At 40.9% G+C, this 25,634-nt stretch overlaps 1 protein-coding gene across 4 annotated transcripts in view; it reads right to left on the minus strand.

Moving 5' to 3' along the window:
* Positions 1-25,634, minus strand: part of enox1 (ecto-NOX disulfide-thiol exchanger 1) — a 134,368-nt gene that overhangs the window by 59,714 nt on the left and 49,020 nt on the right. For 2 of the 4 annotated variants that reach the window (XM_069155168.1, XM_069155171.1), the window contains exon 2: positions 994-1,140. In XM_069155168.1, the coding sequence (XP_069011269.1) occupies positions 994-1,003 (10 nt within the window). In that variant the 5' untranslated portion in view covers positions 1,004-1,140. Of the gene's footprint in view, positions 1-993; positions 1,141-23,890; positions 23,963-25,634 lie in introns of all 4 variants that reach the window. The other 2 variants (XM_069155170.1, XM_069155169.1) reach the window with 2 other exon arrangements.

The raw sequence follows: 25,634 nt of genomic DNA on the forward strand, positions 1-25,634 counted from the left end.
GCTGAGTGTTTTTTCTGGATGCGGGATTAAACCCCTTCAGCATGAATATAACACAAAATATTTTCTGGAAATAGGTTTAAAAAAATGTGGGTTGCTTTATATTCAAGGACAAGGCAGTAGCACTATGACAGCATTATCCACTGTTGTTTTTTTTTAATGGAGAGAGTACCAGAGGAACCTCTACAGAGAGAATTGCATTATAGGTTGTTTGTAGCCCTCCTGTTACCTGGCTAGTTCGTGTTTTCAGTTCGCTTTAAGTAAGAGTCTTTCAGAGTCAGTCTGTGTTTGGTTTGCCCAGTGTAACCTGCAGGAGTTTCTGAAGGCTCCTGTTACTATAAATGTTCTGCTGTACAAAGGAAATAAATGCAGGATGAGTGAAAACGAATTCACAGTGTCGCCTGATGTCTGAATATCTGTTCTGAGTTCCAAAAAAGTCTGACAGTCAGAACAAATTATTGTGAGGGCTTCAAGAGCCTGACAGGAGTCCGTGTGAGTCTCTGACAAGATACACAAATGGGGTTTTATGTAGGGATGGGACACCATTTTTGAATATTCGAATACTCGTTATGATATAAAAAAATCTATGAGTTTATGCGGTTATGTTCCTCTTCATTTCCCGTTTTTACTGGCGTCTGGTTGTAATGTGTTACTTCTCTCAACCACCAGTAAACAACATAAGGAGAAAAAGAACACGTTGCTACCAGGTAAAACTGTCGCTAAGAGATTAAATGCAATGGGAATTGAAAAGTTCAGAGCAGTTTTCGCTTGAAATGTGCATCCCCTGTTTTAAGTATTGCTATATTTCATTTATTCTGTGATGAGGACTCCCTTCTCCCTGGATTAATACTATTTTTTTTTTTTTCTGGTTTTAAAGTGTTTCTTTCTGTTTATAAAGTATCTTTCAGTCAAAACAAAAGTTGAAAAATGGGGGGTTGTCATATATTTAAGCAAGTAGGATAATTTGGAAAGTAACATTTTAATTTGGTAATGTACCGCTGGCCATAGCAGGTAGTCTGTTTTCTCCTCTCTCTGCAGTCCTGTCATCAGATCCTTCCTCTGGCTGACGGAGGGATGCCGGGATGCAGCGACGGCTGGCTGACCAGATGGGCTCATCCAGTTTGAGCCACAATCACAGTCCAACTGTGGAAGACAAAAAGAGCGGGGAAATTTAAGGTTAAAAAGATGAAAAAGTCGGACAAAAAAATATATTCTTGAATCTGGAGATGAATCATCGATGAAAAATCTTTACATAATAAGGAAGCAAAGTCACGATCCCAGCTGAACTTCCAACAGGGAACAATGCTGAAGACAGACACGCACACACGCTTTGCTTCATGCACACTGACACTTTTCAGGAGCCGGTTCTAATCTTTGAAAACACACAAAACTGTGCTACAACTCCCCTCGAGCACAGCGATACGCACACGCAGACACCCCCCCCCCCTTTATGTGTGCTGTTAGTGGGCTGGCATCTTGCTCATTACCAGTTCCCCACCCCTGTACTAAGCCGAGCTCTCGAAGCCACATGGAAGACATCAGAGTAACAAACTGACAGCCCTCAGTGGCTCCGAACGAATCCTTCACTTCTGCCTGACAGGACACAATTCAGCTGCATCCATATCAAGTATTAGCAGAAATCATGCAGGGCAGCCACACTGTTGTTGTTGAGTTGAGTCTTAGAGCCTACTGTGAAAAATGCCTGTGGTCTCAGCACAGGTTGGGAACAAAAACGTTTATTTGTACTCAAACTCAAACCTCTCGGATTCAGTCTTCATTTGAGTTGGTCGACCTACCACTTTAAATCCAGACTAAAATGTATCAAAAATGTTCCATATAATGTTGTACAGAAATACCTGGTCCCCAGCGGATGAAAACCAATTAAATAGATAAACGTTACTACAACAATAAAGCTCCTCACACACATTTGCAATACCACTCCAAGTATTCCTTCTGTTTTCATCTTCCTTGTAAAAATCGTTTTGCCTTGTAATCAATGTATTTCTTGTAATTAAGCTGCAAATAAATTAGATCTTAGAGTCTAGAGACCATCAGGCATTTTCCTTACTCACTTGTTTTTTGCAAGACACTGCGAGCTGGAATATTTCCCAGCATTCATTGGTGTCAAGAGGCAGCGATACAGTGGCATCCAATGGGAATCAGTGCAAATGTTAACAAGGAAGGCTAATTAGCTTCCACGTTCTGTATATAGGCTGAAAAGTGTGATATTGCATTAATTCAGGGTTCTATTGCTTTGTTTATCATAAAGCAGGTTTATGTGCTATAATATAGTGTGAAAGTGTTAAAATGCTCAGCTGACTCAAAACTACACGCAGCCTGTATTCAGTAACTTTGGCCATTTGGATGAGCTGTTTGGACTCCTGTAAGTTTGTGATTTCACAAACGAAGGCTCGTGTCATGTCCGCCCTCAGCACAGCCTACTGTGTCACCTGGTAGAAATCACATTGTTCATTATGTTGTGGAGCTGGAAAGCTTTTTGTGATTGGACTAAATGTATCACTCAGATAAGTCTCAGCCAATCAGAGGAGAGGTCACTGATATCAATGCACCTTAAAGACAGACGCAGAAAATCCTGTTCTTAGTAGAGCTCCAGAGGTGTAAAACTATATCAAGAGGGCTTTTGGTAGTTAAAACCCCCAAAATATCTCTTATTGATATCAAGAATGCAAATTAAACACCAGAAAAGTGGTGGGGAGCCAAATTTACACTGCGCTCTTTCTTACTTTAACTCTTTATTCTGGATGACAGAACGTAGATGTTTAGCAGATCAAAAAGAAAGCAAAACACAACTATACCTGCTTAGAAATCACAAAGCAAACACACTTCAGAACAAGTTTTTTTTCTTAAGTGATGTTAATTTTTGGTGGCTAAATTAATGCCCTATATGTTTTCCATCTCTCAGATGATCAGAAACATTCAGATTTCTTCCATTTTCACACAAAAGTCAGATTATAAACTGAGACTGAGACTCTTTTTCCACAAATATGTTCAAAAAAGGTTTCATCCTCTTCTGAAAAAATTCACACAGCATCATTCCCTGACAAAAAAAAAAAGAGTGCTGAGAATTCAAATTTTAGTTTCACTTTAAATGTCTCTTTACAGAAGTGTAAAGGCTTCTCCTATACCTAGAAGCTGTATTTGTCAGGAGCAGACTGTATCTTTGATGTGGGATTGTAAAGCGTGATACTGTAGCGCTGAGTGTTTGGCATGCCAAACACATCGCTCTCTCTCGCTGTCAACCCACTCTGCTCTGCAGTAATCACCATTATTCACATCTGACACCAGGAAACCAGCCGAGCTTCGCAACACATCCTGCTTTAATTGAGACACAATCATATCAATGACTTTTCATTACTGACTACACACCACGACGTGTAGTTGGGAGGATACTTCCCGTATAACTCCAAAATGTGCACCATCATCACTACAGTCATGAACCTTAATTATAAATGTGATTATTGGTCAAAAATATGCTGTTTTAATAAACCTGTTTGCTGCAGGCTCAATGTCAACAGCCAAATAAATGCACTGAAGATTTACATGTACAGATATGAACTTCAATGATCTACACACACCAAAGCACACAAACACACACTCTTTTACAAAGACACACACCTTATAAACCTGAGTCTAACCTGAGACCTAAAACCAGGTCTGAACCATTAAACAGCTCATAGAAAAAAAACGAGGACCTGATAAAACGTGCCCACAAAGACGGAAGAACATGAGCACACACACACACACACACACACACACGCACGCACACACACACACACACACACACACACACACACACACACACACACACACACACACACACACTTCCTGCAGGCAGAATTAGGTCCCCGGCGATACGGAGGGGGATTGTGGATGAAGCAAAGGCTTATGACGAGCTGAGGAGGCTGCATCGCTGCAGCACCACAGGAAGTTCACAAGTTTATTTTAAGCACGATTTATCCAGCAAAATAAAAGTGTTTAGTTTGTCAGTGGAGATGGTAACGTCAGAGTGTCCACCACTGTGGTCCAGCCTGCAATATCTCAACACTTGTTGGGTGGATTGCAATCCACTTTTGCGAACACATCCTAGTTCCAAGAGGTAGAGTCCTTTTGATTTTCATAATCTTTACCAATGAAATATATCATCATCCTCAATATTAAAATGTCACAGAAAGCACACACAATTCAGTATATTTGACCCCCCCATGCAGACATTACAAAGCCAATCTTAAAGGTGACCATACAGCTGGAGATGTAGTGCTAATCAACTGGTGATATTTACATTATTGTATTCAGGTAATTGCTTATCAGAAGCTCCCCTACTGCTAAAAGGATTCTTCTACTCAAACAGATAAAATTCCTTCTGTGAATGGGTTCAGATGGATGTCACTGTGTCCCATACCTTACAGATAACTAGACTGTCTTGGTCCGTGAGTAAGTGAGAAAGTTGTGACAACACATGACAACAACAAAAAGGCAACATGGCAGCCCCCAGGAAATCAGCTCTATAGCTGCTGTCTGAATACAGAAAAATGACAAACAACCTCGTCATCACCCATGTAGACCATCACAGGGACGAGATGTAGTTCGGAAGTTCATCATTATTTGTACACTACATTTCTACATGTCGTTTTTAGCAGGTAACACTTAAAACAACCAACAAAGTAATCGCCGTGTGAGAGGGATGTTACCATTTGTAGTTGTCTGTTAATGTAGTAATTAGTAGCCTATTGTTTAACAGCAAAATACCCTGCTCTAACTATGTTGTAGTATGACCTAAATTAACCATATAGTGACTATTTTTTGCGCTGAGCCAGTATATTTCTTCTTTTCACCACAAATGTTGACGTCAGACCTTCTTCTTGGAGCTCTCAAAAATCTTTGACTTTTCCGAGTGGGAAATTCCCAGTTTGAAAGGCGTTCAGATGATTTCTCCCACTCGGAGGTTGGGACTTTCCCACTTTCCAGTTTCTTGCATGAATGCACAATCTGTATATTGAATACAGAAGGTATTTTTCCTTGATGGGGAGATGAGACACGAGTAACATGGGATGGAACATGTGAAACCAAGACTTATGTCTGCAGCATCAATTTCACATCACTGTTGATATGTTTGTTTTTGTGAGTTTCTTTTATTCATTTTCTGGTATTGTGATTCACTTTTTGTATGTCTGTTTTTTCTGTTTTTATTTGATAACTCTTTCAGCTTGTTGACCTCTCCGCTTCATAGTGCAATACTGTGATGCTTAAGCAACACCATTATAACTCGCAATTGGTGAGTAGACTGTGCTTACCTGCACCACATACTTAATAAAGCCAATAAAAGATGCATTTAAAAGTTCCACTGAATAACATTCATAGTCCACAGGTCCTGATGACTTTGGTGCTGACCTGGTCTCTATGTGTTTGTTAGTCATTTGCTGCTGAGCAGGTTGTGTGCAGTGGCCTTCAGAGCCTTTACTTTTAAGACGATGCTATGAGAGTAAACTGTGAAGTTGTGGACTGGACACTTAACAACAAACTCAAACTCACTATGAAGCCACATAAAGGCAAAACAAGCTGCAGATGAAGTGCAACTCACTGAAAAGCTCCGTAAAGCAGTGTGGAGATGCAGATACCATGTTGGCCTGGGATATTTTTCAGGAAATGACATATTTATTTTTGAATGGAGAACATTTGCAGGAAGAGTATAACACAGACTACAGAGAGCTGTTTTGTGTTTCCCATCCTCAAAAAAACAGATGCTGAAAAAGGAGCAATGATCCTTTAATTGGGTTTGTCCTATATTCGCATTGTGGCTGCTTTACCACAAAAGAAGAGACAATAAATAAATGAAAAAATAAAATATTATTAAATAATAATATAATCATATAATTAGAAGATGTGTTGACTGTCTGATGTTAAAGATGCTGTAATCAAATTCCATGTTCCACGTTTATCCGGACCGGTACCGGTACCGGATAAACGAGCCCAACTACATGTGCAGGAGGCTGCAGAGAGCAGGTGGAGGAGGAGGAGGAGGAGGTGGAGGAGGAGGAGGGACATCAGTGGAAGAGAAACACTGTGGGCTTGACCTGAGCAGGTTGAAAGTTTGAATTGATTTGATGTAATGAATTGATGTGATGTAATGAATTGATGTGATGTAATGAATTGATGTGATGTAATGAATTGATGTGATATAATGAATTGATGTGATGTAATGAATTGATGTGATGTAATGAATTGATGTGATGTAATGAATTGATGTGATATAATGAATTGATGTGATGTAATGAATTGATGTGATATAATGCAGCGTTGTTCATGTTGCAGTCGTTACAGAACTAAATCAACTCCTCCTCTCTTATTATCTCCACTATTGTAATTCAGGTGCGTTAGAAGTAGTTGGAGACTCACTGTCTTCTGTCTCTGGTGTCCAGTTTGACTCCTGTGTTACAGCTCAGGGGGACAAGCTTCATTTATATGCATCTGTATGTTTCACTCATTGGACAAATAAATTCTGATTCTATTGTTTTCATAAAGCAGGCTGCTCCGTCCACCAGAGAGACAGAGGACCAGTGGGACATCATGTATAAAGTCACCGAGAGGTTGGATGTCAGACGGACCGCTTAGTGGGGAAAAGAACTGCAGCCACAGGACTGTCATACACAACACCTTCCAGGGAGGGGGCGGAGCTTCAGCTCTTCAGGACACGCCCCCCCAGTCTCAGAGCAGAGAAGACTGATGATTTTCTCACTATTTCAAACCCTAATTTAACAAACTTGTCTGTGTTTTTATTCATTCACATTTGGATGGGTAGTTAACAACCCATACTTCTGTGGTGTGATGAACTTAAAACTCATTTTCATTTCTACTTTACAGCATCTTTAAACGTTGGGTTCGGGTGAAATGAGATTTTCCAAATTTGCATGAGCACGAGCCTGGGAGCAATGCAGAGGAATCAGGTTGATGCAGAAGCTTATGTAAAGTATGACAAGAGGCAGAGCTACGAACATCTCCCACTCTGCTTTCTGTACGCAGCTCATCACACACACACACACACACACACACACACACACACACACACACACACACACACACACACACACACACACACACACACTCTTTACCCAGGTAAGAAGTCTATGTTTAATGGGCCGCATCAGGCAGTTACTCGAAATCTACGCAGACACAAACACCACGAGCGATGTAGTGTCTTCACTAAGTGACTCTTTGTTCAGCTACTTACTCGTCTGTCTCACCCCATCATGTCTAATATGTCTAATTTTCTGTGTGCGTGTGTGTGTATGTTTGGGGATGTAATGTACCATCACAGACTTGAAGACTACCTCATCTGTTGTGTGTTTTCTCCAGAGTGCCAGGAGGTTCGACTGCTTTTTCTCTCGTATGCTGATGACTGTATGGAGTATTTGGAGTACTGGATGTTACACAGGTCTTAGGCCACAGAGTGCACTGCTTCTTATCAGGTGCATGGGTCTACACCTGTCAGGGCAGGTTATTACAGCTGTTCTATCATATTTGCTGCAGATATATAACATATATGTAGGTAAGTTTTCCCTACATCATTTTCAAGGGGAAACTGCAAGTTAGAGTAATTGCATGGTCATAAAAAACACATATCAAATATAATAAACTAAGTGTCACCCATCAGGTTGTAGATTACTAATCTGAAGCTTCCAGTCTGACCTTCACCATATTGGTTTCTTGGAGGCAGACGTGACCGTATTAGGAAGTAAAAGTACAATTATATGTTTTATTAGCTTCATGTAAAAGTACACAAGTATTATAAGCGTAATTTAGTTATTGTATCAGCTGTGCTACTACACTGTACAGCAAAAGTACTACTACTGTAGTAAAATGGGACTAATAACACTGAGCAAGAAAATCTGAACTTTTACTTATCCTATAAACTAAATGAGGTGAACTATATTTTTGTTTTTATGGCAAATTTAAATCTGTTTTTAGAATCTTTGTGTCAGGCATGCTTTTTAAATGATTGACTTTATATTATTTATTCATAAATGAGGGTGCTGTTACATTCAGAATATGAACAGACTTTTAACATGTACAAGTGTATGAGTTTTGCGTATACTTAGCATCAAGGACATCTGTTGCTTGACAACATAGAAGGGTTCCACTTTCCCATGTCCATGTGAGGTTCCTTTAATTTAAAAAATTACTATGGATACCAGAGAATATATTTTGATTCAAAGTGCAGAAACACAGAGGAAACCGGGTTTTTTTTCTGCATGGGTCAAACCTTGTTAATCTGGAATGTAATTCACAATCACTGTGTTAGCATGCTGTTAGCATTAAACTCAAAGCAATGCTGTGTCTAAGTCCAGCCTCACCGAGCTGGTGGAGTCCGATCTGAACATGACAAAAAGTGTTGAAGTGTTGGAGTAAAATGAAGTGTGAAGTTACGGAGTGTATTCCAAAGCAATTGGTCTTCAAAAAGCCTCAACGTGTTCTCTGTGTGTAACTGCTTGAATTCAACTCCTCAGGTTGTTAAAACATCTCTTTGTTTCCCACTGTCTCTCCGTCCAGAGAGAGTCGACTGGACGATGCGAAAGTCTGCTGAATGTTTCTGCTCACTTTCACGCACCATAAAATATTCACAGCTGAATGCATGCCCTGTTTATTATTCATGACTTCACTTGATCTCTGAATCATTCACACACAGTAGCATCACAAGGTACTCTCTCTCTCTCTCTCTCTCTCTCTCTCTCTCTCTCTCTCTCTCTCTCTCTCTCTCACACACACACACACACACACACATGTGTGCTGTCAGATTTGCATGCTGAGGAATGCTCAGTTGTATGCAAACATTGAGAGAAATGCACAGAGACTGTGGATGTGCAAAGTTTATGACAGGTCTTATTAAACCTTTTATCTCTCCTTATTATTTTTTTTTATCAGTCAGTGTTGGAAACATGCAGTAATGTCAGCAGCTTCTCACTTAGAGCCAGTATAACCCACAGTAGTGCTTCTGGTAAAGGGAGGGAGAAAATCTGCACATTTCAAACTGTCATTTGTCAAATTTCTCTGCACATATTTAGGTGGTTGCGGTTTTAAATATTTACTGAACATTTGTGTTCAATCTACTGAGGAAGGCTTTCAAAGATCCTCCTCTCAAATAATATCCAAACAACTACACGAGGATTGTTGCTCAGGATTCAGTGTGAGCCACTAGTCAGCTACAACCCTTAGACCTGTTCTTGGTTTTTTTTTAGCTTGAAGTAGTTGCCATTTTGGCAAAACTAGAGGTATGTTTGCAGTGTACCAGTGGATGTTCGGACAACGTTCACTGGATACTTTGATACTGAAGAAAATGTGAGGCTTCTCAGGCAAGCTTTGCAGGTGTAAGGAGCCTCTTTTTTGTATTTTTTGTAGTATTATGTCAAGGAGTATTTCCAACAATGCAGAACTGATTCTGTTCTAGTTTGCAAACCATTGTATGACTTGTGAATTTTTCAACAAAAAATAATAAGGGAAACACTGTGAAAAGAGTCTGAGATTAAAAACATTGTGTTACACTTACTTGGCACTGAAATAAGTATTTGAAATAAGATGATCAAAGCTGATGATCAGTTACTCAATATGAGGTACACCATCCTGCTGGGTTTTCCCGGACCTATATTTGCAGAAAATAAAAAATGAAGTCCCTTTTTATGGGGATGAGAAAATTCTGTGAGGAGGTGGACACCGGAGGCTAAATACACCCTGCAGGACTGCTTTGAGTCCACAGACTGGGACGTGCTGTGTGGACCACATGGGGAGGACATCAACAGCATGATGGACTGTATCACAGAATACATCAAATTCTGTGAACACACCACCGGACCATCCCGGACTGTAAAATGCTTCCCCAACAACAAGCCGTGGATCACCAGTGACCTGAAAGTTCTTCTTAATAAGAAGAAAAAAGCCTTCAGTTCTGGGAACAGGGAGGAGCTCAGGAGAGTGCAGCATGACCTGAAGGAGAAGCTCAGGGAGTGCAAGGACTCCTACAGGAGGAAGCTGGAGGCCAAACTCAACAGGGATGAAGGAGATAACTGGGTTCAAGGGGAGAGAGAGACAAGCAGGGGGCTCCCTGGAGAGGGCCAATGAGCTAAACCGTTTCTTCAACAGGTTTAGTTTACCGTCCTCATCTGTCTCCTCCACACACCACACCTCCCAAACACCTCTGCTGCGAGACTGAGCTGCCATGCAATCCAGCCACCAGGAGTACATTCACACACCGATGGTACTCAGCAACTCAGGGTTCAGTGTCTTGCTCAAGGACACTTAGGCATGTGGACAGGAGGAGCTGGGGATCGAACCGCCAGCCTTCTGATTAGTGTGCAACTCACTCTACCATCTGAGCCACAGCCTCCCGTTTCACCCTGGCAACAATCACAGCAGTTTTAAAGACAAACACTCAGAAGGGCCTGAAAAGAGTACAATCAGGAGCTGAGGATCCTGCTGGAGCTCCTTGAAGCGCGACGCACGTGTTGCTGATCAGTCCCAAATGGTGCTCACGATGTCCATCTTTTAAAAAAATTGCCCATAAATCAGAATAAAAGCGACTTGTTCACTGCTCCTTTTAGACACACTGCGTTCTAGATCTTTAAAATGTGCTGCGGGACGTTCCACAAATTCCATCTGCATTAAAAATGTTAATGGAGCATGGCAGCAGTCCCCCATGAAAATCTGTAAACATTCAATCTTCAAAGACACCCTGCTTCCGAGTATGTCTCCTTCTCAACAGACCACAGATTACAGATTCTAACAGATCGACTGACTGACTGTCTCCTGCACATTAACAGAGCAACAAAAAGATTTCAAATAGCATACATTGTTTTATGACACATCATAACTCCCATTTCACTGGGTCCACAGACGTTGTGTTTAATGGCAGCGGTGAGCAGATGAAGAGTTCATGTCGAGGGAGTCACGTGTTCCCGCTTCACTTCACCCACACAGCCGAGCGATCACCATATTTCTGTACTTACAGCTCACAGCACTGCATGCAACGCTAGCCTAAAAATATAGTTCACGAAGGCAGCTGTCATGCAACGGCTACAGGCAGGAGTGGATGGAGTTGATTTTTGTCAACAAAAACTGCAAATTTATTCATATCAAAATGATTATTAATTACCATTATGCGTGGCTAAAAAAAAGTCATTACTTATTGATTCAGTTCCATCATAAATATGCCCCCAAGCTGTAAGAAATTACACTGTCTAACATCTCTGTATACGAACAGTTGATCGATGTCCATTTTAAATGGCACATTGATGGGTTTTTAATAGTTTTTAGAGCTTCAGCGTTGCAGACATATATCAGCCTGTGTTGTTGTGCATTTCTGGAGTGCAGACCCTGTAGGTACTAATACAGACGAGAGCGTTGCCATTCATATATAAGATATGATGCAGTGCCGCCACTCAGTTTCCAGTTCTTACAACACATGTACGGTTGACGGCCGCTCAGGCAAGGAACTAAGGCAATTGTGTGTCCGGATGTTTCAATGTGCATCTCGTTACAACGCCATCATTATGCTCTTCACGATAGCTACCTACCAAGTACCTTAGGTATAAGGTATAAGTAGGAGAATTATTGCTGTTCGTTTTACTTTTGTAGCCAATAGTGCAGCTTTATTGATATTTTACTTATCAAAGTCAGGGCTCCCGCTCTAGCCCACCTTTGTGCTGATCTGATCAAATCCAGCAACAATATTTTATTCCCAGCAGTTTGTCTATATGCTAGTTCACAGGCATTTTCAGGACAAAATTTAACAGATTAAACAATAAACTGAGCAAAATAAATGAATTTCTTTGGGCTGCCTTTCCTAAAGATTGTCCTCCACTGGGTGGCAGCAGATCAGTGGGGGCAACAGGCTTCTTACTGTTGGCTGTGAAGGGCTCCTTCTCCCAAATTGTAATAGATCAATAATAGTTTTACAAACTTTTCAACTGGCTTTTCTGTCTTCTACACGTAACACCCAATATTTGAAGTCATTGTAAACTCTTGAAATTGAAATTTTCCTGCAAGTTTGCCTTCGTTAGCAGCTACAGGAAAAAGCACATGTTGACTGAAGTGATTGTTGATAAGCAGGACAAAGACAAACAAGGTGAATATTACATATTGAAAAATACTTCATGGAGAAAATGACATGTTATTAAATTGAAACAAAAATTTTAAATGCTACAAACACAACTCCATGATACTCCATGATATGGCCCAAATCCTCAGACTTTCCATGTTTGGAATAAACTTTTTATAACTCCAAGATATTCCAGCGATGTCATGCCCAGTGGGAAACCTGCAAAGTCTAAAGGTCTTTACACTCAACCATTTCTGCCACATCCAACAGGTTGGTCAGTGTTCACTTATCATCCTTATATATCCCCGACCTTTTGCATGTGCTATTGTTACAAGATAACTGTTATGTTATTCACCTCATCTGTAAGTGATCGACAGATATTTGTGACGACTGTACAGATTTTTCTCTGTGTTAAAGCACTGGTCTGACCAGCCTTCACCACACTGTCAGTATTGAGCTCATGTGCACCATTCCACAGGCCTTTTAACCAATGAATATTGTATCATCCACAGAGTGCTGTCTATTTCACACATTCTGCGTGGAGGGCATTTCATAATTCATTATGAATATGCATGAATGACTGTATATAGCAGCATCCTCATGAGGCATGCTCTGTATCTATGGAAACACTGATAGACCAGGAACTCATAAAACTGGTTTAGCTGATACAGACTGTGCACTCGTATCCAGCTTTACGAGGCAGAAATGCAATAAACATAACGGAGTTGAGTTTTGATTTGGACGACGATTTGACGACTGCTGCGTGACTGTCAGCTGAAGTCAACAATTTATTTATCTTTCATCATCACACTCCTCCCTGCCTCAATCTCCCACCTGTTGTCTCTATAAACCACCCAGCCTCCCACTTATCACTCATTTTACTCTAAACCTTAAGGACTTATTCTGATCCATCAGGCTGGTAGTTCAGCAATTCATATTTTATTTTCATTGTGGCTAGTATTCAATAACACCCTGCTGAGGTCATGATGTCCCTGACCTGACCTGCCAGGAGGACAAAGACGTCACACTAACATACTAATGCAGAAGTAAATATCCAAAAGCTGGTTTTGCATCCACTGTTACAATGACTGCTAATTTTGCAAATTAATGATAATGAGGGGGAAGAGGTGAGCATCCAAATCCTTGGATAGAATGTCTTTACTGTCCTTCTCCTGAAAACATACTGTTAGTCACTGAGACATCGTTGATTTAATGTTTCTGAGACATTCAGAAGGTGATGATTGTGTATTTTATCTTGATTATGTATGCGTTATGTTTTGTAAGGAATTGTACACATGATAATGTCAGTATAGTGTAAAAAAAATGGCTCCCTGGTAATTTGCTTGATAAAGACCAGGTAGTGTCAAAACTTTGCCTTTGAGTTTATTAAAACTTTTTGGGAACCATTATCTTGTGATTATCAACAGGTTTGAGAATATCTTGAGAACAAAATAACATAAGAATGATCAATGGAAATCAAAATCATTATCAATGCAGGTCTGGATTCAGAATCATACTCAATAAAAGTGTAAAAATCAGATCACAGGCTGATCCAACTTCTGTGGAGATTCCTGAAGACAAGTCCAAATGAGTCTCAGTAGTGTGTGTGTCCTCCACGTGCCTGTATCACTCCCTACAACGCCTGGGCATGCTCCTGATGAGACCACGGATGTTCTCCTGAGGGATCTCCTCCCAGACCTGGATCGAAGCATCAGTCCACTCCCGGACAGTCTGCGGTGGACGTGGCGTCGGAGGACGGAACGAGACACGATGTCCCGGATGTGCTGGATTGGATTCGGGTCTGGGGAACGGGCGGGCCGGTCCGTAGCATCGAGGCCTTCATCATGCAGGAACTACTGACACACTCCAGCCACATGAGGCCGAGCATTGTCCTGCATCAGAAGAACCCAGGACCCACTGCACCAGCAGATGGTCTTCAACGGGTCTGAGGATCTCATCCCGGGACCTAATGGCAGTCAGGGTACCTCTGGCTAGCACATGGAGGGCTGTGCGGCCCTCCAAAGAAACGCCTCCCCAGACCATCGCTGACCCACCGCCGAACCGGTCCCGCTGGAGGATGTTGCAGGCAGCAGAACGTTCTCCACGGCGTCTCCAGACTCTGTCACGTCTGTCACATGTGCTCAGTGTGAACCTGCTCTCATCCGTGAAGACTGCAGGGCACCGACGGAGAAGCTGCCAATCTTGGTGTTCTCTGGTAAAGTCCGATCACCCCGCACGGTGTTGGGCTGTGAGCACAGACCCCACTTGTGGACGTCGGGTCCTCGTACCACCCTCATGGAGTCTGTTTCTGACAGTTTGAGCAGAAACATGCACATTAGTGGCCTGCTGGAGGTCATTTTGTAGGGCTCTGGCAGCGCTCCTCCTGCTCCTCCTTGCACAAAGGAACAGATAGCGGTCCCGCTGCTGGGTTGTTGTCCTCCTACGGCCCCCTCCACGTCTCCTGGTGGACCGGCCCGTCTCCCGGTATCTCCTCCGTCCTCTTGACACTGTGCTGACAGACACAGCAAACCTTCTTGCCACAGCGTGCATTGATGTGCCATCCTGGATGAGCTGCACTACCTGAGCAACTTCTGTGGGTTGTAGACACCTCATGCTCCCTCTAGTGGTGAGGACACTGGCAAAATGCAAAGGGACCAAAAATCATCCAGAAAGGACGAGGACAGAGAAACGGTCTGTGGTCACCACCTGCAGAACCGTTCCTTTATAGGGTTGTCTTGATAATTGCCTCATTTCCACCTGTTGTCTGTTCCATTTGTACAACAGCAGGTGAAACTGATCCACAATCAGTGTTGATCCTAACTGGACAGGTTGATTTCACAGAAGTGTGATTGACTTGAAGTTACATTGTGTTGTTTAAGTGTTCCCTTTATTTTTTGGAGCAGTGTTTTTCATATATTGAATGGGATGTGCACACACCGCCTGCTTGATTGTAACCTTATCAACTTAGGTAACCACAACAGGTACCCTAATTAATTTTTTTTTTCTTTAAACCCAAACCTAGATTTTTTTTTTTCTTAAACCTATTCCAGTGCTCTTATGTGCCTGAACAGAATTAATCATTAACCATATTGGTGTAACATGAGAAAATGCTTTTATTTTTGAAACAAAGATTTGTGGTTGTTGGTCCCAACTTTCTGATGTGACCCACAGGAGATATGACACAAATAAACTGATAAAAAGCATTTAACCTGACAACAAAATATTTATTGTTTCAAATAAGAAGACCCACATAACCGGAGCCAAATATACACTTAAAAGTCGTGTAAGGCTACTTTCACAGAGGCTAATTCCACTGAATTTGAAAATCGCCCACCAGGACTCCCACACTGTGCTGAGGAAAGTGATGCAGCATTTCAGCTTGGAGAAGTTCAGGTATGTGATTCCCTACAAAAATTCCACCAAATATTACCGCTAAGTCTGAACCTCTGCCAGAGGAAATATAATAATCATTAACTGTTTAAACAGTTTAAAACAGGAAACTCAAGTCAAGTCAAATTTATTTGTATAGCACATTTAAAACACAACAAAGGTTGACCAAAGTGCAGCACATAAACAAAATGAGTCAAACACGGTTAAATGGACTTGATCAATAAAAACAAATGACATCAAAAGCAGGATTAAGTTTACACAAAGCACGCAAAAGTGTAAGAGCAGTAGATAAGAACTGAAGTAGTGATTAAAGTGGAAAAGCCACAGAGAATAAATACGTTTTTGAACAGTTTATCAATATTAGAGGTTGAAGACCTGGAAGGTTGTTCCATTGCTTGGGAGCTGCAACCGAGAAGGCATGGCCCAGGTCATCATTTTAGATCTAGGGACAACTAATAGCTGTTGGTCGAGAGACCTGAGTAAGCGAGGAGGGTTATGGGGCTGCAGCAGGTCGGACAGATAGGCAGGGGCTGCTCCATTTAAACACTTGCAAACAAACATTTAACATATTAAAATCAGCCTGCACTGGACAGGTAGCCAATGGAGAGATTTCAAGATTGGTGTAATGTTTTCACGCTTACGTGTACCAGTCAGAAGCCTCGCTGCAGCGTTCTCCACCATCTGAAGCCAGGATAAAAGATTTTGGCCAAATCCAACATACAGAGAATTGCAATAGTCCAACCTAGAGGAGATAAATGCATGAATGACTCTGTCCAGGTCTTTTGAGGGGAGAAAGGGCTTGACCTTAGCTAAAACTCTGGCTTTAACAACAGATTTAATCTGGAGATCTAATTTAAACGAGGAATGAAAAATCACACCCAGATTCTTTACATTAAATTTAGAGTGGGTTGCCGTAGGGCTAAGACAAGATGAAGGACTGTCAGGTGTCACAGCTGAAAGGCGAGAGGGTTTGAGCAGCAAGATCTCTGTTTTACCTTCATTGAGACTCAGAAAAGTTTGCGAGAGCCAGGTTTTGACATCGGCCAGGCAGCTTATTAACGACAGAGGCAATGCCAGATTTCAGAGGTAGGTATATCTGAGTATCATCGGCGTAGAGGTGATAGGAAATGTTGTGTTTTTTTAATATGGACCCCAGAGGTAACATATATAGTGACAACAGAATTAGACTCAAACTGGACCCCCAGGAAAAGCAACAATCTCTCTTGTAGAAGTCCAACGTTGTGTCGACCCATCCATCCACCCTGAAGTCTGTACTTTGCAGACTTTACGGTTTTATAACTACATCACCTGACTTTCTGCTTTGTTTATTTGGACATTTGCTGCCATGCCTCATGTTGTTTTACACAACCAGTAGAGATAATTGATTAGCTATTTGCACAAACAACCATTGAAGAAAACTCCAAGAAAATATTAAAATTACAAACTGTTGATTTTGGTATTTATTTTTGAGGACTTGTTTGGAGGACTCGAGCAGTTAATGATTCATTCGCGCCTCTAATTTGATGTGAATCAATCCACCACAGTCACGTCCAAACACATTCCTGGTTTGAATCACTGAGCATTGTCATTTCACTCTTCCTCTTATTTCACCCTCTGTGCTCTTCAATGTATTCAGTGCGGAGCGTAAAGACTCTAATCTATGGACAAAGTGCAGGGCCTGCCATCTCCAGTGTGACTGGGACTCCCTCTTTACCCTTCAACTGAGAGACAGGGTCATGGCCCAGATATCAGTCAGCGCTCGCTGCAGCAAATTACTTCTAATAAAGCCTTTAGAAAGGCACCATTAAGCACAGCGACAGAGAAAGAGACAGAGAGAGCGGGAGAGAGAGATGGACTGTAGCCGTGGCAGCAAATCCAATCAGCTCCAATCACATCATTGTCCAGAGAAAGAGGCCAGCTCCGTAATGATCAGCAGAAGAAGGGCAGCATTTTGCATTTAACATCTGAATGGAAATCAGTGCATAAATGGCTGAAACATAGAACATCTTGGCAGGTTTTCGGCAGCTTATCACGAGCACAGCTGGTTTTGGTGAGTCCCTCCTCTCTGACACAAAACAAATCAGTTAGAAAAAGAGAAACAGTCATGCTAAAGCAATTAGCTGATTAAACAGTCAGCAGGCAGAATATGAGTCTACAACAGCTATAATTAAGCATTAATCAATGAAGTCATTTAACAAGTAGAATGGGCCAAATATGTTTTTTTTTTATTATTGTTAGACTAACCTAAATTAAATGATTAAATAAGGTAATTTAAAATAAAATTGACATTAATAATTGTTAGATGCAGATCCAAAGCTGGGAGTTAGCGCTTCATGTTTGTTGTCTGTATTTCTATTTTCACGGCCTCCTTTTCCTCCACAGTCATTATCACTTCATCAGGTTACTGCCCCATGGTAAGACTCATAATTAGCTGGGTGCCTAAAATTAGCAATGAAAGGGCTGCATCAGCAAGGGACAAGTAGCAATTAACGGCTGACGCAGAGGCCAGCTCCACGAACCACAGGCCGAGGACAGGTTGCAACAAAACACTCATTTTCTTTTCTGTCTGTGTGTCATGAGGTGGTGGAGCATCTCGCTGCCCTCCACCATCATCCAGATTTACATTGTCTGTCTAACTATTGCTTCATAACTCCGAGTTCAGTTTTGTCAGCTTTTAATTTTCAGCATCACTCCGAATACGTTTCACTTCTCTTCTAATCGCACATTTGAACAGCTATGTATGAAATTCTCTCTGCCACATAATGTAGTCTCACTTAAGGCCTTTACACACTGGGCCGTGACCAAGCGGTAACCGATGGTGACGTCACCCATTGGTTTGTGAACGGCCGTTGTGAAGCTCGGATTTTGGCTGTCGCCCTCTCGCTATTTCAGATCAGTTTGAAGCTGGAAGTGACGAGCTGTGACCAGCTGGAGCGGAGCGAGCGGTGGATCTGGCGCCATCTGATTGGAAATGTGACAATACTACATCCTGTCCACCGATAGTGGAAAACTGACTGCCCCACAGGCCTGTCCATCAAACTGACACTCCCCCAAAATCCCTGCTTCTTGAAGCTTATTTTCTAATTAATGACAGGGTTAATTTCAGATGGACTGACAGAAAACTACTAAGAATAGGCGACTTCACCAAAGCTGACAACACCAAATTGACTTGTGGAAAAAATTTATTGACTTTGTATTACATGAGAGAAGATGAATGGCACTCTGTGGTATTACAGCTTAAGGCACTTCTGCATCAGCCTCATTTTTGTGACCCAGAAGCTACGTCAACTTTTATACACAGTCTGTGGTACTAGTTAATAGTAGCCGTTAAACATGACTTAGTGAATGAGACTGCCCTCTAGCATTGTGGTGATGTCACGTGGAAAAGTGTAATTCAAAACAAAGATATGTTACTGAAATAAACAGTAAACAGAAAATAAGAAACTTAACAAAATGATTACAATGTTCTGGCTTGTATGCAACTTTGTCTGAGGACATTGGAAATCAGAAATGTTTCTTTACAAGACAAGCCAGGTGTCATAGAAAGGCAGAAGAAACAACAATAATCTAAATATGGTCAAACAGTGCACATTTCAGCTATAAAGCAGACAGTTTTTTAAAGGCATCAGCAATGTTAGTTTGACTCCAGCTGGGAACATTTTGTGCACGTCATACCCCGATCTCTCCTCTCGTTCCCTCTCTGTTTCTCTGCAGCCATCTGCCCAATGAAAGCCAGAGGGTCAAAAAGTCAGCATATTTCCCTAAGTATGCCATGACATCAGCATCTGTTAAAAAATGTTTTCAGGCCAAATGGATGCGCAGATTCTCTGACTAAATGACAGAGGCGACAGTGCTAACCACTGCGCCACTGTGCCACCAAAATTAATTTATCAGTCTATCAATGAATTCAGAAAATACTTAACATAACTGGTGGTTGGATTCAGGGCTAAAACCAGAGCAATGTTTTTATTATCCATCCATCCACTATCTATACCGGCTTTATCCTAAACCGAGGCATGGGGGATTGGAGTCTATCCATCTATCCTCCCTGGACAGTCCATCACAGAGCAAACACAGAAAAACAGACAACCATTCATGCTCACATTCACACCGATGACCAATTTAGAATTAGAAATGAACCTGACACTTATTTATTTGGATAACAATGGTAACATTCAAAGACTTTACACTTGAGAACAAATGATGAGGTAATAGAAGCTCCAGACCAAACTTATCACCATTAGCCTTCAAAAACCATTCGAACCATTAGATTGACTTCACTCAGCAGACAGCTAATGTACAGTTTGTGTCAGTGTGTCAGTGTGGCGGAGCTACATTACTGAGAGCACTTCATGCATCTCGGTTACAATGCTACAGCTCTTTAGACTTGGAATCAATCCACCGTGCATTGCTTAAAATTCAAGCAATGCTATTAGCGCGGCTGCGGCTCGTGTTTCGAATCCATTTAATCCACTTAGGGCCTGAGAGGCAGCAGAGGAGGGAAGGGGGGTCAATATAGTTGCCAGTTTGTAAAAAGGGAAAAAACAAAAAAAGAAATATGGGATATTGATGCAACTGGACAATGTTACTGACTGTTGAGAACAAGGTGATGGACCTGACTAATACTCAACATGTTTTTAGGATTTTATCCCTTCTACTTCTTTATCAATACTCAAAATTACATTTATTTACTTCATAAACTGATTAGTATCACCATGGAAACAGACCCTATCAGTTATACAGGTGGAAAATTAGGCTCTAACCACACAAGGAGGCAAGCATTCCCTTAGTTAAGTAAAAGTATCGATACCACACTGTAAAAAGTAGGCAACTCCATTATTAATAAAAGTCCAACACTGAAAATGTTACTGAGTCTAAATTATGTAAATAAATATAATGCATATAATGCTGAAAAACAGCAGGGATCAGTCGAATTTCCATCAATAGGAATGTTGAATGATGAAGGGGCGGGGCTACAGGGAGGGGGTGTAATGCTGAAAAATGCCCTTAAAGTACTCAAAGAAAAGTACTCAGTGTAGAAAAATGGTTCCTAGGAGTGTTATACAATTTATATTATACATCATTCGATTTGAATTACTCATGCATTAATATGTAAGCAGCATTTTAATGCACCAGTTGATTGGCTTTTGACTATTTCATATAACACTGCAGATATATATATTTTTTTATGATGAATTAATTAGCTGCTTGTTATCCTGATAAGTTCAGAGATGAATAAATCAATTGACTGAGTAAATTCAGAAAGTAGAGTGAAATGCTGGTCACATTCACAATGATTTTTGTTTTTTTCCAATGAAGAGTTTCTTGAGTGTCTGCAAGGAAAAAGCATCAAACTGTCACGTGTGAAGCGTGAACCATAAAATGTTCAGTATCTTTACATAAGAATGATTATCAAACCAAACAATTGGTTTCTTCTCTGATTTTAAATACTATTAGACAGTTTAAACTACAACAAAGCATCACATTTATAGGTTGTTATTTCTGTGTTATATCTATAAAATCGTACGGTAAACTGTGACCATAGTCATTAAATGTTTGTGGCAGAGTAAAAGTATAAAGTCCTTCAAAAGGAGAAGGAGTCATTTAGTAAATGTTTTTAGCCTGTAAATACTAGAAGTAGGTGGAAAGTGAAGTGTACCCCGTGTTTTGTCATTTTAAGTGTAGAAGTGAGTGCTAACATTAGCAGATTCACAAGCAAACGCAACCTATCTGTTGTTTTAAATGTCATTTCATGCATCTCCCAAAATACATCTCCTGACAACCAGACAACCTGACAACCTGTGTGTAAATGAGTGTTTCTGTGGACATGAGCGTTTTGGTTATTACACTTATCCCAGTTTTGATCACATTGGGCACATGAGGTTTACATGAACCACAAATCTGTTCTATATGATGAATACTAGTATCCTGGTTACTGATTACCACGTGCTATTTGTGCTGGTAACTGTGAGGCAGCATTATGAAATGTTAAAGTGAAGTTCCTTTAACTGTTAACATTGAACGTGACGGTTGCTGTTGACCCAACCTGTCTACTGCGGACTTGAATAGGTCAGCGATTCTATACTTTCTCTATCTAAAAGAACACGTATACTAAATGTTTTCAGTGCCCAAAGACTAAAATGTGACAGTTTGTGGAACATCTCTCAGATGAAGCTGCACCTGTGCAGTAGATCTGCAGCATCTGCAACACTAACTGCTTTCTTTCTTTCACAGGAGTCCAGCATGCACATTGAGGTGTCTCATTGTCTCAAACCCTGGACAAAGGCTGATCCAGGTTTCTGACAACAGGATGTGATGTTCACATACACTAAACACATGATCCTTAAAAACCAGATCATACCCAGGATCTTCCTGTTGATGTAAACACACTCAGTAAAACACGCGGGAAAGAATACGTTTAGGCTGTTTGTGTTGCTGCATGGAAATACTTTGAGGTTGTTATATTCTATAAATGTGAACACAAACACAGAGCTGAGTTATTAGTAACAAGTGGTTACATCCAATTATAGTGACAGGCTGGAGCTTGTTGGAGGTGGGGAAGAGTTGGCAGCCAACAAATGACTGTTTGTCACATGATAAAGTGATGGAGGCAGCATTAAATCAACCCGACTGCAGTGAGACCTGGATGTGAAAGACATTAGCTAAATGCATTCAGGTCCATTCAGGAGTCAAATTGAGAAGTCCATTTATTTCTTCTCCAATTCAAAGAGTCCATAACTGTAATTTATGTAAGAGAAAATATCTAAAATGTCCTGCATATCTTACACAATTTATTTTTGCATTTAATGGCAATAAATTACCAAGATAATGTTAATGAAAAAATGAGTGGGGCTAACAGTGGGTTAGCTAGTTATTTAAGGTAAATAGAGTTAACATTCTCTGTAGCTGCAGTATATAACTCTTTAAATTGATCTCCTGTTTTGTAAGACTTATTGCAGTGCTGTAGAATTTTTAAAAAATGAAGCCGATAATAACACCAAATGCTAACACTAAAGTTCTTTAGACTACTTGTTGGTTCAGAAGTCAAGTTTTGAAGCTCGTTGTAATTTACAAATTTATTTCAGTCCTACTGTTTTCATGGTGTGAGCTGAAATGAACTTTTTGCACCTCACACTGCTGTCAAACATCACTGTTAGCGACGACTCTACAGCTGCTGCTCAGAGGCTCTGCGAGCTCTGTTCCTATGGTTACTAAAGAGAGGGAGGTCTGTGTGTACCAGTCAGAAATAAAAATGAATATGAAGATACAGAAAAATGCTTTATTTGTGAATGTTAGTATTAAATGTTAAATGCGTGGGATTTAGTCAGCTCTATTGGCAGAAACTGGATATTCATAATTAGTTTTCACTAGCGTATAGTGTGTAGTGTACACTTCAAACTAAGCATTCCTGAGTTTGTATTGCTATATATGATCCCTTGATATCTACATAGGGAGTGGTTCCTTTTCAAATACATTTTTGGCCATACATCTATACGAATTGCGTGTGCTACAATAACAGGAGGCTTTTCTGTGTGCAGCCAGAAAGAAAACCTACAGATAGCAAATGAATTGTTTACGGGGTATAAATGGCATAAAAACTAAAGTTTTGTACTCTGATGTGTAATGGAATTTTCTTGTATCAAAGGCAAGGTATCAGTACCAGTACAGGTATCGAAAACCTTCATGGTTATTATCATCAATACAATATTTATCAACAGTTATCTCCCATGTTAAATGTTTGTCGACTCATCCCGCAACCCTGACCTACTCCCTACACGATTTCATGCCTCCATCACAGTGTCAATGCCAGTCAACCGCACATTAACGACCAAGGAGGTTTTTTTAGACGACGGCCGAGATTTTAAATCAGTATGCATGTTTACGTCTGCACAACACACTGAGGCAGTATCACACACCGTCACACAAATCTTAAAGGCAGCAAATTTGAAATGTCACAGATCTGTCTGTGTGTGTGTGTGTGTGTGTGTGTGTCTGTGTGTGTGTGTGTGTGTGTGTGTGTGTGTGGCAGAGCCTCCAGCAGGCGACAGCGCTGAGTCACAGAAAATGACCAGATGGTGTTTGTGAAAGAGGGAGGAGAGGGAAAATGGAAAACGAGAGAGGGAGGACGAGGTAAACAAAGAGCAAAGAGAAAAAGGGATGATGGGAAGCATGGAGGAAAAAGAAAGAGCAGCAAAGCAGAAGAGAGAGGGAGAGACAGAGGGAGAGAGTGTTTTGTAGCTAGCATTCCTCCAGCCGTGACTGCTCTCTGCATTTTAAACACCTTCCCTTCTGTCGCTGACAGACCGGGCTCTGCAGGACGGGCCAATTAGCATCGCTCACACACACATACAGGCCCAGAAACAGACATATACACACAGACAGCAAGCAAAAAAATCCTGCCTTTGAATATTTACGTTCGTCTGGCAGAAGGACGGGAAGGAACGTCCACATTTTGACCAGAGGAAAATCCATCTGAAGACAAGAGAGCAACAGTGATGAAGGTTTCAGTCCAACTCAACAGACCCAATAAAGACAAGTCAGGCTAAATCCCCAACATGAATAGAATAGAATAGAATAGAATAGAATAGAATAGAATAGAATAGAATAGAATAGAATAGAATAGAATAGAATAGAATAGAATAGAATACATAAAGTAACCCTATTCTATTATTCTAAATTCTATAATGGAACAAGAAATTAGTTCCCATGGCATGTAGACTATCATTTACTAACAATACCACAGACAAAATGACTACACAGCTGTTAGTAAAGACAAAAATAGTGACGCCGATGATGATGATGACGATTAAGCGTCCGAAATCTCACTTAGTTTGACACTATTGCTTAAATTAAGGAGCACCCAATGCAGGGAATGAGTGAACAAGCGAATAATATCAGACTCACATGCTAGCAGCATGTTTACCGCCACCAGGGAGGTTACGTTTCCTGTGTGGCTTTTTGGTTTGTTTTTCAGCAGAATTACGGACAAATTGGTGGAAGGATGTATCATGAGCCAAAATACATTTTGGAGAGGATTCAGTTTATTGGCCAGATCCACCAATAATTTTTCATTTTTTATTGACATTGTAAGATAGGACCTTTGGTCTACTAAATGCCAGACAAGTTAATCCTGGATCCTGTGTGTCACTTCTGATGTCACGTTAAGCATATTGTGTCAAATCCTGTTGCCAATGCACTGTTCTGTTCTTTTCTGCTGTTTATGGGTTTATATCAGTCTCTTTGAAGGCAACGTTATGCAATTGGAATTGCGGGTCCACACTGTAGAAAACAACCCATTATCTACGTCTAGCTGTCCCCACCCTGCTAGCTGTCCCCCAGCAGGTTCCAAGCAGCCGGGCTGGCTGGGCGACGGAAACCATAGGTATGAATCGGTCGAGGCATCTCAGAGTCTGGATCTGACAGGGGCTTCCTTCTTCCTGAGATCTCCTGTGCTGTGATACGGCACTAAATAAATAAAGTGGACCTGAAAAATCCAGGAGATGGTAGTAAAGGGGTTTTAGAAATACAATGACTCCATATTACAATCCATATTCATAGGTATTTGTAATTCTCTGGGATACTCATGTATTTACTCAAACTTAATACAGTATGCAGCTGTTATGGAGACCTGTGGGACTGGTTTCATAAGGGAGGACTGGAACTGGTACAACAGCTTAGATGTGAGGGCTCAGCTAAGCACAAGCGTATTTTGACACCATTCATAAAATTGAATTAAAAAATTCATATATATGTTGGTGGTAGCAGTTGTCGATTTGCATGCCAATGAAAAGTGGACTATTGAGCTCTCCAACTGCCCTATTAGTTACCATTGTTGTCATCATCTCTGTAAGAGAATATCAATCGGCAACTCTGGCTCTCAAATGTTAACGTTTGCTTAATTTCTTGTGAGAGTAATACAAAGTACTCTATAAATCTTTGAGTTTAACCATACACTGTATATAAAAGTGGACCCTTCCAGGTCTGAGGCCGATGCGGAAGTGCGTTAAGCTGCAATACCACCGGTTGCCGCTAGAGGTTGGCTCCAAAAAGCCTCCAGTTCCATAGACTCCCATTCAACGACTCTCATAAAATTATTTTTCCACGAGTTATTTCAGTGTTGTTAGCTAAAGTCACTTTTTTTTTT

The sequence above is a fragment of the Embiotoca jacksoni genome, unplaced genomic scaffold, assembly GCF_022577435.1.
Source record: "Embiotoca jacksoni isolate LCO1_2020_lvr unplaced genomic scaffold, fEmbJac1.0.p SCAF_2, whole genome shotgun sequence".
NCBI classification, from domain to species: Eukaryota; Metazoa; Chordata; class Actinopteri; family Embiotocidae; genus Embiotoca; species Embiotoca jacksoni.